This window comes from Rosa rugosa, chromosome 2 (assembly GCF_958449725.1).
Source record: "Rosa rugosa chromosome 2, drRosRugo1.1, whole genome shotgun sequence".
In the NCBI taxonomy this organism is placed as follows: Eukaryota; Viridiplantae; Streptophyta; class Magnoliopsida; order Rosales; family Rosaceae; genus Rosa; species Rosa rugosa.
In genome coordinates this window covers 33,007,277-33,024,053 of record NC_084821.1, presented here as the reverse complement: position 1 = coordinate 33,024,053, position 16,777 = coordinate 33,007,277, and the positions used below count along the sequence as shown (strand labels likewise).

At 37.5% G+C, this 16,777-nt stretch overlaps 1 protein-coding gene and 1 long non-coding RNA gene across 4 annotated transcripts; one reads left to right on the top strand and one right to left on the bottom strand.

Annotated features, from left to right (window-relative positions):
• Nucleotides 1-4,123: 4,123 nt before the first annotated feature.
• LOC133732113 (uncharacterized) lies at nucleotides 4,124-10,644 on the bottom strand. Of its 3 annotated transcripts, XM_062159579.1 has the most exons (13): nucleotides 10,071-10,612; nucleotides 8,898-8,978; nucleotides 8,133-8,762; nucleotides 7,880-8,058; nucleotides 7,564-7,786; nucleotides 7,333-7,474; nucleotides 7,049-7,249; nucleotides 6,625-6,756; nucleotides 6,349-6,477; nucleotides 5,524-5,942; nucleotides 5,198-5,414; nucleotides 4,697-4,887; nucleotides 4,124-4,591 (listed from the first exon to the last, which is right to left on the bottom strand). In XM_062159579.1, exons 3-13 carry the CDS (start codon nucleotides 8,483-8,485, stop codon nucleotides 4,414-4,416), a joined length of 2,364 nt encoding a protein of 787 aa, XP_062015563.1. In that variant the 5' UTR covers nucleotides 8,486-8,762; nucleotides 8,898-8,978; nucleotides 10,071-10,612; the 3' UTR covers nucleotides 4,124-4,413. The 3 variants fall into 3 exon arrangements, with proteins under 3 accessions (XP_062015563.1, XP_062015564.1, XP_062015565.1); XM_062159580.1 differs by lacking the exon at nucleotides 8,898-8,978; XM_062159581.1 differs by lacking the exon at nucleotides 4,124-4,591 and having other exon boundaries at nucleotides 4,700-4,900; nucleotides 10,071-10,644.
• A 1,143-nt stretch (nucleotides 10,645-11,787) lies between these two features.
• LOC133728962 (uncharacterized) lies at nucleotides 11,788-12,797 on the top strand. The gene is made up of 3 exons (XR_009856117.1): nucleotides 11,788-12,030; nucleotides 12,117-12,324; nucleotides 12,659-12,797. It is a non-coding gene; the product is annotated as an uncharacterized LOC133728962 (long non-coding RNA).
• The last annotated feature ends 3,980 nt before the right edge of the window (nucleotides 12,798-16,777 follow it).

The following is a 16,777-nucleotide window of genomic DNA, read 5'->3' as shown; positions in this document are numbered from 1 at the left end:
TCTCATCTTGGTAGAATTTTTTATGTTAATTGGTTAAATGGTGAGGAAATTTCTTGGTTTGAAGATCTGTCTTGATTTCCTTAACTTCCCCCATCATGTATCACGGAATGACACTGACATATATAAAAAAAGGAGAGAAAAATTAGAAAAAGAGAGAGACAAAAATAAAAAAAGGATCTTGGGCGTAGAATAGTCATTTTAGACCTGTTTTGGACCTGTTGTGTGAGAATTAGAAAGAATAAGGACCATCCAGTTTAATTTGAAAGGCGAGGGACTAAACTGTTTTTCAGGAAAAAGTTTGAGGAGTAACAAGTATTTAATCCAAAAAAAAAAAGACAGGAAGAAACCGAAGAAGAAGAAGAAGTAGAACAATCACCAAAGAAGGGTTCTTCAAAAGTTATTAGCAAAAAACAGAAAGTAAAGAATGTAAAAGATTCTGAAGAGCAAGCAGAAGTAGAAGAAAAACCTGAAGCAGCACCAAAGAGGAAGAGAAATGTGAAACCAGGACATGTGCAGTACAGGTGCACGTTAATAAGTTTCTTGAACACAATTAAAGATAACAAGAAGAATCTCAGTGCAAGAACATTAGATTTGCTCAGGCAGCCACCATTTGGAAATATTGTCGATGCATTCCATGGTGGCTACATAGAGGAAAAGTCAGCCAAGAAATCTGATGATTTCATTACACTCCTCCTACAGGCCTACGACCATGAAAATGACCTCTTCTTCTTTGGAAAGAATAAATTCAGGATCTCGACAAGAGATATTTCAAAGATCCTAGGAATGCCAGAAAAAGGTAAGTTGGTCCCAAAGACTTCTGAGGTGCATATCAGCCCGACTTTATATTTAAAATGATAACTTTACTGTTACTAAGTTGGTCAAAATCATTAACTTGAAATTTTTAATTGACAACAGATTAGATTGCGGGCCTTTTGTAATGTATTACATGGACAGAATGGCAAAAGAGGAGAAGATGCCAAACAAAGTCACCAAAGCTCAGATGATGAAATTTAAAGCTCAAATATTCAAAAAATTTGCTGAACATAAGCAAAGCTGGAACTCAGCAAATTAAGAATTTTATAAATTTGTTTGTTTAGTTCAAAATTTCAGAAATTTGTTGTTTAGTTCAGACTATGACTTGTATGGATCTTTTTATTCAAGATTAATGCATCTTCTGAATTCATAGGACAAGTCACTGACTATGTAAATATGAAGGCCGACTATGTAAATATGAAGGCTGCATATAATTGAAAGTGTCATTGTTAAATTCACTATTGCCCATTATGTAACTGCTTAAGTCACTGGCCAAGTAAAAAGAAAACTGAATGTCTGATAGGAGCAAAAAGTGTGACAATATTATTGAGTATATGCCCCATTTCAGCCTTGTTTCTCCCTTTAGTTTCGTGTTTTGAGTCATTGAGTCGTTTTTAGAGTCTTGTAGAGTGTTTGGTGTGAAATAAGCGGAAAAAGATAAATTCATGAAAAATCCTAGCTGGATCAGGATTCCTCACTGTCGACTGTTTTTGCGGTCTTTACATTTTAATTCTCTTTATTTTATCTAGAAATTTCTGATATTCTCCTGCTTGTTGTAGGAAACCTTGGCTGGTGGAACTCTTGGAAACAGCAACGATGGAATCAGAAAATAAAGCATTTAAAGACGTTTGACCAAGCAATGAAGAAAGGAAATAAAGGAGAAAGACGTTTTCAGTTGGGGAATAAAAGAGAAAGACGTTTTTCAGTTGGGGAATAAAGGAAAAAGATGTTTCAACTGGAAAATAAATAAAGGAGAAAGACGTTTCAGCTTGTTAAAAGACCCCATTATGAGAGGAATTAAGGCCATAAAGGAGCTGTTTCAGTTGGGAAATTAAAAGAATTATGATGCAATCCCATCCGTCCAAATGATGAAGGGTATGATCGACAAAAGCCAACCAATGCTCCCCTATAAATAGGCAACGTCCAGAACAGAATTTCCATCACTTCCTAGCCAAGATCACTTCCCCGCCTATCACTTCTCGGCTTATCACTTCCTAGCCAAGATCACTTCCCGGCCTATCACTTCCTGGCCAAAAACTTTTCCGAGACTCTGCCCAATTCACTCCTTAAACTTCCATCACTTACAAGACCGTGACCACCATCCATCCATCATTCTACGAAGTTCTTAGGCGCTGAGTCAAGGACGCTCCACCACCATAGCAGAGACGAGTTCATCACCTTGTTGCCAAGCCGCTGAGGAAAGCTTCAAAGTGTAACTATGACTCTACTTACAATTTTTATTTCGGTTTTGTGTGTTTGGATTTGCGAGTTGTGTAATTGGAGACATGAAATTTTCAGAATATTTTTATTAATATTTTTGAGATTTTCAGTTTATTATTGAGTTAATTTCGAGAATTCTTTTATGATGCATGTTACAATCTTGTGCCCTTTTATGTGTTTAGGTAATTTTCAGAGTTAGGTTCATAAGTTTGCATGCAAGAATAATGGTGAGAGTTCTTGTGTGTTTGCTTAATTTGCCAAGAGTAATTATTATTTGTTAAGGCGCTGAGTTAAACAAGTAGTAATTAATTCTAACGGGTGGTAAAAATCATGTCTTAATGATTAAACGATTCTGGAAATTACGTGTTAAATTCTATGTGTAATGGTTAATTTGCACGTGTGAGTTGATTCGAGGGTTAGATAATACTACTAGTTAAGAGAATTACGCTAAGTGTTTTCAAAAATTAGTAGTATTAGGCTTGGTAAGGACTTTTCCGATCCAAGCCTACATTAGAACGAATCAGATAAATGGATTGATCAGCTAAGGCTTTTCATTTGGGCTCTTATCTAAGCGTTTAAGATGGGCACATTTTTGTAGCATGTTGAAATGGATTTTCTGTTTTTACACTTAGTAATTTCTGAGTGGTATTGGTCTAGGTTAGGGAAGTCGATCATTGTATATAGTTTTATTTGTTTTGTTTTTATTTTATGTAGATTAGGAACCAAATTTCAAAACCCCCATTTTATTCTTTTATTTGTTAATTGACCTTTTTGTGTAGGTATACCCTACAATCCCCGAACTGAACGATCCCTGCTTATCCTATACTGACAACTACATTTTGCAGGGTTAAATTGTGAGACTATTTTAGCCACATCAATGTCATTGGCCAAGTCACTAGGCAAGTTACTGTGAAACTCAAGTAACTGACCAAGTCACTGATAATGTAGTTGACAATGTAACTGACAATGTATGTAACTGACCATGTAACTGAACATGTAGCTGAATATGTAACTGGACAAAAAACATTAAAACTCTAAGTCACTAGAGAAGTCACAGCCAAAATGATATTTCTATTTCAGTTTGCAGGGTGCCACTGCACCGCAACGGCAGCGTTACCCATTAACAAACCAAAGTTAATGGATATTTGGAATAGTTTTCTTTGGAGGTGACCCAATGTATCCTGGTATAGTCACATTTCATGGTTTCTTGTAATTTGGTACTGATGACCAAAATCCTTTTGTCCTTGCAAAGAAACAAAATTTAACATCTACCTAGCAAATAACAAATCCAGAATTATAGAGAATATGCAAATCATTTATAATATCTGACTAAAAGGACAGATACAGAATAGTCAATGGTGGTTTACTATTTGACAAGAACAGTTTTTTTATAGTAATTATTCTGGGGAGGTAGGTTATTGGGGATGCAACTTCTAATAGAAACTTTTTAACCAAGTTGGTGGTGACTTGTGACAGTGATGATTAGTTAATAAATTAGAGCTGGTTGAGGAGTAGATGGTAGATGGCAACCCAAAATATTAAATAGTGCCATTTATAATAAATGATACATGCAAGACATTAAAATCATAAAGCTTCTCCAAATCAATAATTAATGTTCATTACGACATAGGAAGACAAAGATATCATCCACACCAACATTTCTCCCCTTTTATTAATCAACCAACGAACGAATCAATTACAAATATTCAAAAATAGTTGAGAGCAACATCCAACCACAATTTCCCTATCCCAAAAAACAAAAAAAAAAAAAAACAAAAAAAAAAAACCATCCAACCATAATAATAACTAATGAGGCGCAGTTAGAAATACAAGAGGATGGAGGTTATGTTTAACATTTTGGCGGTTGAAATCAATCAACAAATAGTAAATTTTTAAATTTGAGAAAATATATAATTAGTTTGGAGATTAGGACTCCCAAATATTGGGATATGAAATTAGGAGCCACATTTGAAATGAAAATCCGTTTGAGATTCAAGTTTTAGTTCGGCACGTGTGAAGCATGCAAAACTAAACTAGGACAAACTAACAACCCTACATAATTTGAGGGTCTAAATTCATGGACCAAAAAAATGCTCCTGCCAACAGCTAGCTTCTGTGTTGCTGACCAACAGATTCAGTAGTGAGTAAAAACTGCAGTCTCTACGATTCCATTGCCTTTATAAGAAATGCAGTCTCTAGTGCCGATTCCTTGCACTGGAGGTACCTGTTTTCCTCTACTATGTCTGTTGTCAAATTAAGCAGTATTGGACGCTTTGGGTCATAAACTGTAAGTTCACGAACTCGTGCAACCCATTTTGCAGCTTCCCACACTCCAAAACTGAAACATGTCAAACATAAAGATCATAAACACCCAGCCAACTCTTTTCATTTGCTGGCTGGAAGTAGCAGTAGAAGGACTAACATAAAGGGAAGCAAAAATTACCGTGTATTGAAAGACGAGGATATCAATACAGCTGGATAGAGAACATCCTTCTGAATATTGTCGTATGGAGAATAGTCACGTATAGCATGAAAATCATTAATGTCCCCAGGGTATCCAAACTCTTCATAGTCAACGGCTGTGAGCGGTATAATGGGATAGAGAAGAGTGCTCGTTGCATCTAAAAATGGAACCTAACAAGCGAAACTAGCGACTTAAGATATGTAAGATTCAGCAAGAGTACTCATTTACTTTAGATTGTACTGCCTCCTTACAGACAGACAGACAGACATATTTGCAAATGGCAACTTTCAATGTTTTCCTTTTATGGTGTTGTTTCTCTTTTTTCAAAATATAAGTAGTTTCCCATTAAAATTGTCAAAGAATATGATCCAGTTCTCTTCAAGCTGAGATTCCAAAAAAAAAAAAAAAAAACTGTATAGAGCAAAAATCCATTTAACCAAAGCAAGCACATCAACAACGGACATGAAGATCCATATTTACCTTCAAAACTGCAGCAGTAAACAAATGTGGGCATTGATTGATGGCTGAAGCAACTACAAGTCCTCCAGCACTATAACCTGAAGCAGCGAGCTTTTTTTCATGGACAATTTCTTTGTCAACAAGGAAATTGGCACAGGCTATAAAATCCTTGATGGAATTAATCTTCTTTGTACATCTTCCATCATGATGCCACTTCTTACCTCCACCGCCTCCACCTCTAGAAATACAGTATACAAAAGAATCCCCTTTAAGTGGCAGTATCAAATTTATTAAGTAAATTGCAACTAAGCTAAACATAACTTGGTAGTATTTAACACAAATCAGACCTAACATCAGCATAGGCAACCATCCAACCACGATCAAGAAGGCTTTTCAACTCACTGCGCCACCTTTTATCGAGTAGCTCACCATAAGCTCCATGCACATGAAGCAATCCAGGGTTCTGATCCTCTTTCTTGTTTTTGCAAGAGTATACAACAGTCAATGGAACCAAGACTCCATCATAAGAAGAGACATTATGCTGTTCACAAGCATAAAACTCAGAAAGATCATTCCACAACTGCTGATCATCAGGGCTGACTTCATTTGCAGAATTCAAATTATCTGTATTTAAGGTTTTCTCGCTGATGCTTGCTGAAGAAGTTGTTCCATACAAAACCTTTGTTCTTTCATGAAGAATATTCTGCTGTTGAATGATCTTCCAGTTTCCATTTGACAGGTCATAATCAACCACAGCATTTGGCATCTGCAAGAGAACTCAGAAATGGGTATATATAATCCACTGTTTCAAGAAACAGAATAAACATGCAGACGATGCAAAACAAATGTGTAGAAAATTTACGAAGCCTCATACTTTCTTTCAAATTTTGGATGATAGAAGTTCAGGAGTCATGACACTGAATGAAGCATGTTAATGGACTTAAGTTGAAAATCTTCTGCTTCTACTAAATAATGAATCAAAATCAAGCGGGGCAGACATTCAAAAATTCAAGATCAGTTGTTCGGCAAAGACCGCAAGAACTAAGTTAGGGGCACAAAGTACAGCATGAAAAGTATATATCCACAGTTTTTTTTGCTATAACCCATTATCAAGGCATCTGGCTAAAGAACAATGCTGCACAATCTTTGGAAGAAGAGAGTAACTCACATACCACAGGTGACGATATTGTAAAGCGCATCTTTGATGAATGGTAGTCATAATTTGGTCCAGGTGAAATTTGCGAAACATATTTTGGAAGAGGCAAGAATTGTGGGTGACGCTCTTTTAGATGAACTGGTCCCTGTTACAACATAAAGTAAGAAAAGGGATGTGAATTATAAGTCAAGGCCCATACGTCAAACAAACACTTTCATAATGAAATTGTTGTCGTCAATTCATGATGGCATGATGAACACATACCCTAAAGAAGTTGGTATTGTTAACCTACCTTCCCAGCAGGCAAAGGTAAAGCAACAGAACAAAGTCTAAAGTTTCGCCCTTCCCTTATATTAAGTACCAAGTGTGTATGACTGAAATCCACATCCTCAAAAACCCAGTCTGGGTCACTGACGAATACATCCTGCAGTATACATGACAACAAACATTATGTGAGAATAATCATCAATTTGAGATTGAACACAGAAAATCATGCAGATAAAAGCAGAAAAGGTCAAACTTGATATGAAAATCTAATAAACACAGTATCAATTTCAGAGCCATATACTGATAAAGGAACAGAAAAGACAAATGAGCTATAGAGCACATCTAAAGCACAGAATGACAAACTAAATAGAAAAACAAGAAATTAAAGTTCGAAATGCAAACAGGAAAGATTAATCGAAAAAGAAATAACACATGGTTAAGCCACAGACCTCCCATATTCTTGGACTGCTCGAAGAATCCACAGGACTACGAAGGAGATAATGGTTATCAACTGACTGCCCTCCTTTCGCAGCATCTGTAAACAGAAAAATATATCCTTGGTGATGCTCAAGTACGCAATGCGCTATACCTTCACACTGCCAAACTAAGTTCAACCCCGACAATGGATCAGCTGCATTTATCAAAAAGACCTAAAAAGATGTCACAAATACTACATCCCTTCAACCAAAATTCACATTTTAGCAGACCACAAAAGTCATCTTCAAAGCAATACCTTGGAAGACGCGGTAGAGAAGGTATTTACAGTCACAAACCGGAAATCTTTCGTGTGTCTAATGTTGACAAACACATTATTATCCGATTCTTCAAAAACCAAAACGTCCTCATCAGTCGATCCAATCATGCTACAATACATCCTGCTCGAGAAAACACCTAAGTTACCACAATTACATCATCATAAACCAAAAAAACCAAACATGCATTGTAAACTTCACACATTGCCAACCTATATGGCCGCTTGTTCTGATCGGTAACAACATAAAGCAATGCCTGCCCGTCTTTGGCCCAAGCCAAATTCGAAACACGCTCCGCTTGAGGCTTACTACACAATGCACCAGAATTCAAGTTCCTAACAGACAACCTAAACAAGTCCTTGTCTTTATCATACATTGTATAAGCAATAAACCGATGATCCGGCGAAACTTCCGATAATTCTTCATATGCATAACCTACACAAAATTAAACCAAACTAGAACCCAAAAAACACTAAAAGAAAGTAACTTTTTTTTTTGTTAAAACAGTAAAAAAGAAGCAAAATTTACCTCCAAATCTTTGAGCTTCTTGATTGTAATCAATCAGCTTCTGCTCAATTCTCTTACCGGAAGTAAAATCAAACCCAGCAGAAGGCGACTTATGAGAAATGAACTCGTCGTGTAAACTCGCGAGTCGACGACACAGCACCGGAAACTGCTTACCTTCCTCCACGCGCCGGTAGTACAACCTTAGCAAAAGCACCAAACTTTGTCAACAACGTTAAAAAAGGACGAAATTGAGACCATTATTACAGTTCCGTACCATGGTCCGAATTTGAGAGGAGGAGTGGAGAGGTCGAAGGATAAGCGGGAGGCCATCTCAGACTGGAGCTTGCTCTGGAGGCGGTCGGTGCCGTACATGACAGCTTCGGTGTACTTGTCTTCTTGTTCCATGTACATGTCCATGTGTCGCATGGCGACCTTGTCGTTGAGCTTGGACATCCAGCTGTAGGGGTCCTGCCACGTGTGATCGTGGAGGGTGAAGGTTTCGGGCTTCTGGGGAGGGTTTGGCGGCTTCAGAGGGGATTCCGGCGGCTTTGGGGGCTTTGGGGCCTTGAAGTGGGCCAACCGTAGATGGCGGAGATGGGGGCGGAGGGGTTTTACCAGGTGGAGCATTTTGAGGTTTAAGTGAAAGGCTTCTTTTTCTTGGTCTGGGGGTTTAAGTAAAAAGTTGAAGATAAATAAAAGCAGGGCAATGCTATTCACTAGTTAGAAATCCCGCGCTTTGCTGCGGGTAGTATCACTTCGTTCAAGTTGTATAACAATTATCAATTGCTTTCTAACTGAACTAACAACTAATAGTAATCAAATGAAGTTATCTAGTTCGCAAAGGGGAGGGAGCCCAAGTACTTTTACAGTCTTCTCCATGTTCTAACCATTTAACACATTCCTCCTGCACATAATAGAAGATACCAGCAAAGCAAGTGTGAGACTTCGCTCAAACAGATTCCAATTCAACATGAGTTTAAATTAAGTTGAGGAGACTTGGTGTCTAAAAAGAAAGGAAGCAAATTCTTGTAACACCTACCATATGGATCACATATTTTGAGCATAAGTGCCCAATTTTAATGAGGTTGTACTGCCTACTGCCTTTGAATGTTTCTAATGCCTAAAATCAAAATTTTTGTATAGTCAGGTTGGAAAATTGGCAAAAAAGAATAAAAATAAAGTTAGAGGACCAGTTATGATCTACCAAATACACAGTATCTGTACAAAGGATATCAAGTTAGAGGACCAGTTAAAAGCAGTGAAAAAAGCATTAACATATCAGTTATAGGACCAATTATAAGCAGTGAGAAAAGGTAATGAAATATAATCAGTGAGCAAGGAGCAAAAAGGATAATATTGTTCCAGCAAACAAAGTGAGGAGTCCAAAATTTCATCTGTCAACTCTTTGTTAACAAATCATGCATATCTGTTACTACTTAGAACCATAGTGGATAGGCTATACTGATCTATACAGGGACGGAAAAGAAGTGCATCGATTTGGAATTAACTCAAGCATAGGACACCAATTGCAGAACCAACCAATTCAGAAATTTAACCAACAAAACTCAAAAGCATAAATAAGAATGTCAAATTAGGATAAAAGCTAAATGATTTAATTCGCCAATAAAAATGCCATGCTGGTACTCCTTCAAATTTCAAAATAGTAATTGTTGCAGGTCCATATGTACAGCATATGCAAAACCCAAAGAGGGCATAACCAATAGCTCAGCTGATCATTGTTACTGATCAGAAAAATGTTCAATTTTTTAGAGCAGCACATAAGTTTTAGATGACTCTAAAAGAGTATATTTCTGTTTTGGTAATTGGTATACCCTTCAACACTTTAGGAACTGGGAATGTTTTCATGAAAGAAGTGTCTTTTCAAGGGAAAGGGAAATCATGAGTTAAGTACTCATGGAAAGTGGACTTGGGGGAATTCTTTACAATTTGATTAGAATAATAGTACAGGCATGACGGGAAAAAAATGAGATTAGAATCATTTCATTGTGGAAGTTCTTCATAGAGATGAAGTTGAGCATTTTGTCCACTCATATATAGTATGCTGTATCATCAAAATTTCATATACAGAGAACCAAAATTTACGGTAAATCCGGAAAAGCATAGGGACCCAGAACGCAAATAATACAAAGATTACTACAAAGCACATGCAATGAAAACTCAGAATCGATCATATACATAGGAGAGTCTATACCTTGACAATTTGATTGAGAAGAGCAACCCAGATTTTCGCTTCTTGAATATCTCTCTCTCTCTCTCTCTCTCTCTGCGGCTGTCAAGGATGGCTTTCTTTCTACTCGCTCTCCCTGAACCAACACTCTTCCCTCTTAGCCACCAAAATTGAGAAGGCAAGCAGTAGACCTACTCTTTCAATCACCAATTGGCTAGCCTCACACCATATCCAAGCACCAATTGAGACTGAGCCAAATTATACCTATCAACAACTCACTCGAATAAGATTGAAAACTTGAGAAATCGATTGAAGCACCACGCTAGTGAAGACGTCGGCTCAAGATGAATACCGAACAGAAATCGCTGAGATGGGAGGAGAGGGAGTGCAGTGAGAGCAAAAGAAACAGTCCGTAGAAGAAAGAAGAAACCGATGGAAAAAGCAAGGGCAGAACCGGCATTTTACTGTTAAATGAACAGTCACTGAAAATACTAGAAATTTTGGCCGCACTTTGCCGCGGGATTTAGTTTTATGAATTAGAAGCCTTAATTGAGCTAAAGTAGATCTTAGTATCAGGGGACATCATTAGATGTTAATATATTAATACACAAAATTTAGAAAGAAAAACGTCACTCAATAGCACAATTTTAGATAACTGAATTTTAGCAGCCACTTCTTCTGAAACAAAGCTAAAGCTTCCTCCAAAAATTGACCAAAATCTTGGATCTCTCCTAAGGTTCAATGCATCATTGCCATTTTGAAGTTCTACCAGTCTCACTCCCTACAAGATGCATATTTGACAAATTTTCTCAATCTAACATGGAATTATAGCAAGAGCTAGAGTAGGCCTCATCAAAAAGCCCGCGGATCAAGTGGGCCGATGGAGGCCCGCCGGCCCGGCCCGTCAAAAAGCCCACAAAAGCCCGCCTCGGTGGGCCGATGGGAGGCCCGCCAAAAGCCCGCTAGGCCCGGCCCGTAAAAGCCCGTAAACTATTTTATATATATATGTGTGTGTGTGTGTGTGTTTTTATATATATATATATATATATATATATATATATATATATATAATAGATATGTGTGTGTGTGTGTTTATATATATATAGATATAGATATATGTGTGTGTGTGTGTTTATATATAGAGTTAAATACTGTTTACTCCCTATACTTATAGGGTTTCATCGTTTCAGTCCCTGACCTTCGAATTTCACCTAAAAAGTCCTTGAACTCCTAATTTCCTCCCAATTGATCCTTGCCGTCAAAGACTTCGTTATCTTGCTGACGTGGCGGTCGTTTTCTCCCTAAAAAGTCAATTATACCCTCACTTATTCAGTTTTTTTTAATTAATTTTATTCTCTCTCTCTCTCTTTTTTTACCTCTTCGATCTTCTTCCATCTTCTTCCACATAGAGCGTCTTCTTCTTCCAAAAACAAACCCAAAATAAACCCAGCTCTCTCTCTCTCCATCTCTAGACCTTCGACGACACCAACGTCAGCCAAAACGGTGACGTTTCCAACCGCGCCGCCCTTCTCGCTCTCCGCTCCGCACCAGACCCCTGTAGCTTACTGGTTTTGCCCCAAGACGACGAAGATGCCCATTTTCTCTCTACCTTCTTCTTCTTCACACCCAAATTAATCACCATAACCACCACTGAGCTCTCTCTCCATACCCAACCACCAATCCCATTGCAATCAACACCAAGCCTAAATGCCTTCATATCTTCATGAAATTACCTTTTACATTCTCAGAAAACCCACTTCATCACTTTAGATTTACTAGGCCTGATCTGGAAATACATAGTGGAGAATGAACAACTCTTTCATTCTTACGAAACTCTGCTCGTCAGCTAACTTCGGCGTCTAAAAACTCCATCTTCTGTTGCTCAGATAGTCACGACTTCTTCATAAAAGTTGTTCAAAATCGAGTCTTCTAAACTGTCTTCAAATTTCATGAAAATCCAACGGTTGAATCTTCCAAAATCAAGGTAAAACCAATGACTGTTCATACAAAATTCTGTTTTGAGATGAAATGATGAATTGACTCCAATTCGTATTTACATGTCCGATCCAGTCCCTCTTCGAAATGGGTCGAGTTCTTCTCTTGAGATTGAATTCAATTCATGAAGTACTCATTTCAATCTTGAGCAAGTTGAAGCCATCAAGGAGAGAGAGAGGCAAAAGGAGAACATATGCAATCTGGGTACCCCACCCAGCCCAACACCAACGCCGCCCAGCACCCGCCGAAACCCACCTATCTGCTCTGGGTATTTGAGTTTTTGGTAAGATTTTGATGGGTGAAGTGTTTTGATTCAAAATCTCATTTGGGTATTTGAGTTTTTGTGAGGTTTTCTATCAAGATCGAATTTTTGGATTTATGTTAGTTTTGGGGCACACATTTTGATTGGAATTGGGTCTGGTGTGGTTTGGAATGAAGAAAGTGATGGAACTGTATTTGATTGAGCTCACTAAGGTGTGAATGAATCGAAAAAAATGGAATTGAATTAGGTGGAGGTTGGTATTTGTTATTTGTGATTATATGGAAAGTGTTGATGTAATGAAAGTTGCATGCAAGTAATTATAGTTTATTAATCATCGGACATGGTTCTGCTGCAGTTAACGAAATCCGGGATCTAGTGATGATTCTGGTCATGGGTATGCATATCCTCGGTCCAGCGAGAAGATGAGGATGAGAGCTTCCGGATAAAGACCCTCTATTAACCAGACGGAGATCAGGAGAGATGTGAAAGAAGAAGAGGTAAAAAGAAAAAAAAGAAAAGAAAAAAAAGAAGAATAAAATTAATTAAAAAAAAAAAAAAAAAGTAAGTGAGGGTATAATAGACTTTTTAGGGGGGAAACGACCGCCACGTCAGCAAGATAACGGAGACTTTGACGGATGCTTGACGGCAGGGACCAATTGAGAGGAAATTGGGAGTTTAGGGACTTTTTAGGTGAAATTTGAAGGTCAGGGACTGAAATGATGAAACCCTATAAGTATAGGGAGTAAATAATATTTAACTCTTATATATATATAGATATAAAATAGATATGTGTGTGTGTGTGTGTTTATATATATATATATCTATACAAAATAATTAAGAAAAGAGGCTTTGTTAGCCAAAATCTAAAATTTTGACAGAATTGACCCTAGAAAATTAATAAACTTTGAGAATTAATTAAATCACAAGGATAATTAAGACATTTACAAAATGTATTTTTATTAAACAAATTAAAAAAAAGTACCCACAACCCACTTTTCTCTCTCCCATTTTCTTTTCTCTGCAATAACCAGTTCTTTTCTTTTTTATTTTCTGAAGAAAAAATAATAATAACTTGCACATGCAGAGCATGTGTGGAGAAATGCTAGTATATATATATGTGTGTGTGTGTGTGTGTGTGTGTGGAAGTTCTCATACTTCTATATAGAATATGTGCATATATATTCTAAAAAACAAGTGACAACGGTTGACCACTTCGATCGGAATCGAAAATATGGTGAAATTGACTAATTTTTTTACCACACTCGTAATTTATTGTAATAATCACATCTAACGGTCGGTTTTTTCATTTTATTTGAATTTATAGAGGTTGCTCTTTGGAGTGTATGATATATAAATATAGGTTTATAAGAGTAACTAAGTTTGACCTAGTTGATCGAATTCGAAACGAGAACTAAATTGGCTGGATTTTTTACAACCACCATAAAACATTACAATCTCTCCATCAAGCGGTTGGTTTCTTCAAATTTATCTTCCACTTTATGGCAGCCAATCTCTCCATCAAATTTATCTGCAAAAGAGACGGTTGGTGCTCTCCATCAAAACCTTACCTTCCATCACTGAAATCCAAAACCCAGCAACACTTCTTCTGTTTTCTGCAACCCAATTTCAAAAAACAATACAAACAATCAATAATCAACAATAGAGATCCTTGGCTTTATTCAGAATCTTAGTTATATGAAAATAATGAAGCACAACTACATCAATTGAATGAAAAAATTACAGCAATATTGAAAAAAAAAAAAGGGGGGGGGGGGGGCACTGATTATATGTGTAACCCAGCCCTTGCGAAACCAACTGACGAAGAATAAATGAAACAAATTAGAAGCGATGGTCCCTCACCTGGTTGATCTAGGACGATTATCTTCAAAACCCAAGCACGATTGGTTTAGTTGTAGAAGATCACCTACCCAAACACAATTATCCTGAAACCAAAGATTAACCAAACTGTTAAAAATGGAGTCAGAAGAAGAAATGAAGACACATTAATAAAACAATACCAGAAAATAGAAATTTGGTAAATACACCTCCCCTAAGAGCAAGTTCACCCGTTGGGTCACCGGGTCACCTACTATTCACTGCTTTTTAGTGTATATTTTCATTCTCTGGGTCACGAAATACACTGTGCTCGTGACCCAGGACACGAAATACACTGTGCTCGTGACCCAGGACACGAAATACACTGTGCAGGTCACCATGGTGACCCAAAACACTGTACAGGGTGACCCAGGGCACGAAATACACTGTGCTCGTGACCCAGAGGGTGAAATTAACACTAAAAAGCAGTGAATAGTGGGTGACCTGGTGACCCAACGGGTGAACTTGCTCTTAATCTCAGTAAAAATTTAATCTTCACTTTACCCTTTTCTACTGGAAAAAAAAAAAAAAAAAAAAAAAAACTGTGCATCTTCTTTGTCCTCTTCTCCTCACTATCTCTCTCTCTCTCTCTGTTGCTCATGCTTAACTTAAGTCACAGCTCTCCATTGCTGCTTTCTGACTTTTGGTTCTTGGAATTTTAATTACACATCTACCTAGTGTACTTCATAGCTTCTTCATGACCAAAGACCACTTTAGAAGAAAAACAATCAAATGGTCCATAAAATTGATTTGGCAATAGGCCAACCAATGCGAAATTGAAATCAGCATTACCACTCTGGGATCAAACATCATCATAATACAATCGTTTCAAACTTAAGGTGTTTGTGTGTGTTAGATCTGCATAACCTAAGAATTTGAAATTTCGTAGGCAAATTGACCTGTCTTAGGTACGTCGACCTCTCTGGTAATGTTAGTAACAGCACTCCTTCCTTCTATCAGCAATCTGCAGAATCTACAGTCCCTTAAGCTCAACAGGTGCTACAGACTTGAACAACAACCTAGAGATATTAGAAAGAGGATCAGCGTAGGCATTGTAATTGCTTTAAAGGTCAGCTTCTTCTTGAGCATCTTGATCTCAGCTTCTAGAGTTTCCTGCAAAAGAATGGAAAACTTTCAGAATAAAAACGGGCTGTACATGTACACATTTTAATTACCAATTTGCATTGCACTTCTACAAAAGCATTAAGGGAAAACTAGAATAGCACTAATTTAATACGCCAGTTTCATATTTTTTTTATCTGCTAGCTAAAAGAACCAAATATTAAGTACTTAATGGCACTTACTAAATGCAGGACAATTATAAAACTATATAACTCCACAAAACATTTTTGTGGAGATAAAACTGAGCTTGTGAATGCTCTTTCCAGAGGACTAATGACCACACTCTGACAGACTCTTGACTGACTGAAGCCACATTTGCATCCCAACAAAGAGAGTGCACCTCTGTGGAGTGCCATGTATAAGTTCAAAATATTGTGTTGTCTGATTAGTAACAACATATGACAATATAACAGATTTTTTGCAGGTGTTGCGTTAAAAATTGCACAAAGTGAAAATGTCACCCAACGTAATTTCACTTGTCTTCATCAACAGAATAGAGTTTTAATTATTTCGGGCTTGACCCATTCAAGACATAATGTATCTCTTAATTATAACCCCTTGTTACAAGGGAAACACCATTTGATTCCATTTATAAAGAAACCAATGTGTGTTTGTTTGTTTTTGCGGCTGCACCCGAAATTTTGGAATAGGTTGCCTACGTACCCGGGAGGGGATCAAGCCACTCGTAGTTCAAGAGTTCCAATGAGTGGATGACCCATTGGAAGGGTTGGATTTTTGGAATAGGAATAGTGTTTAGGATGCGGTTGCATCTAGATTATTTGATTCCAGATTGCCTACATACCCTTGCGGGATCAAACCACATGTAGTTCCAGTATTTGGGATTTAAATGGGTAGATGACCCATTTATTTTTAGATTTTTTTTTGGGTTATTTGTCAGGGTTTAGAGCCCTTGAATTTGCTTTTGGGTAATTTGGGAATGATTTGATTTTTCTGGTGTTTGGGTGAATTTGACTGGTGGAGTCAGGGATCCGATTTGAATTTGTGGTTGCATCTAGTGAGTCGCTAGATTGCCTACATACCTTGTAAAGGGATCAAACCATTGTAGTTCTGAATTTTGTGGATTTTGGGATTTTCCTTGGTTTTGTACCAAAATGATATTTTCAGTTTCCGAAGTATTTTTAACGAAACCAAATGTTCAGGTATCTTGAAAGAAAACCCGTAGCGTCAAGGTTCGCCGATTTCCTCAAATGGGCCCAAATTTGATCGTGGGCTTTACTTGAGAGTTATGTTGCTTGGTCCACACCAATCAAGGCTTTTGGGCCCCAAATTTGATATGGGCACCCGTAATGCTGAGTGGACACTGAGTTGCACATTTTAAATTTCGTCTGAACCCCGGAGAAGTTTTTTGGGAGACTTGTCTAATGGCCTAACTTGTTTTGTCAAAAAAAAGCCAAATCTCATGTACGTGACTTGGGTGGCAGCAGATTAGAGGACCACACTTCATTAGATGGCATTT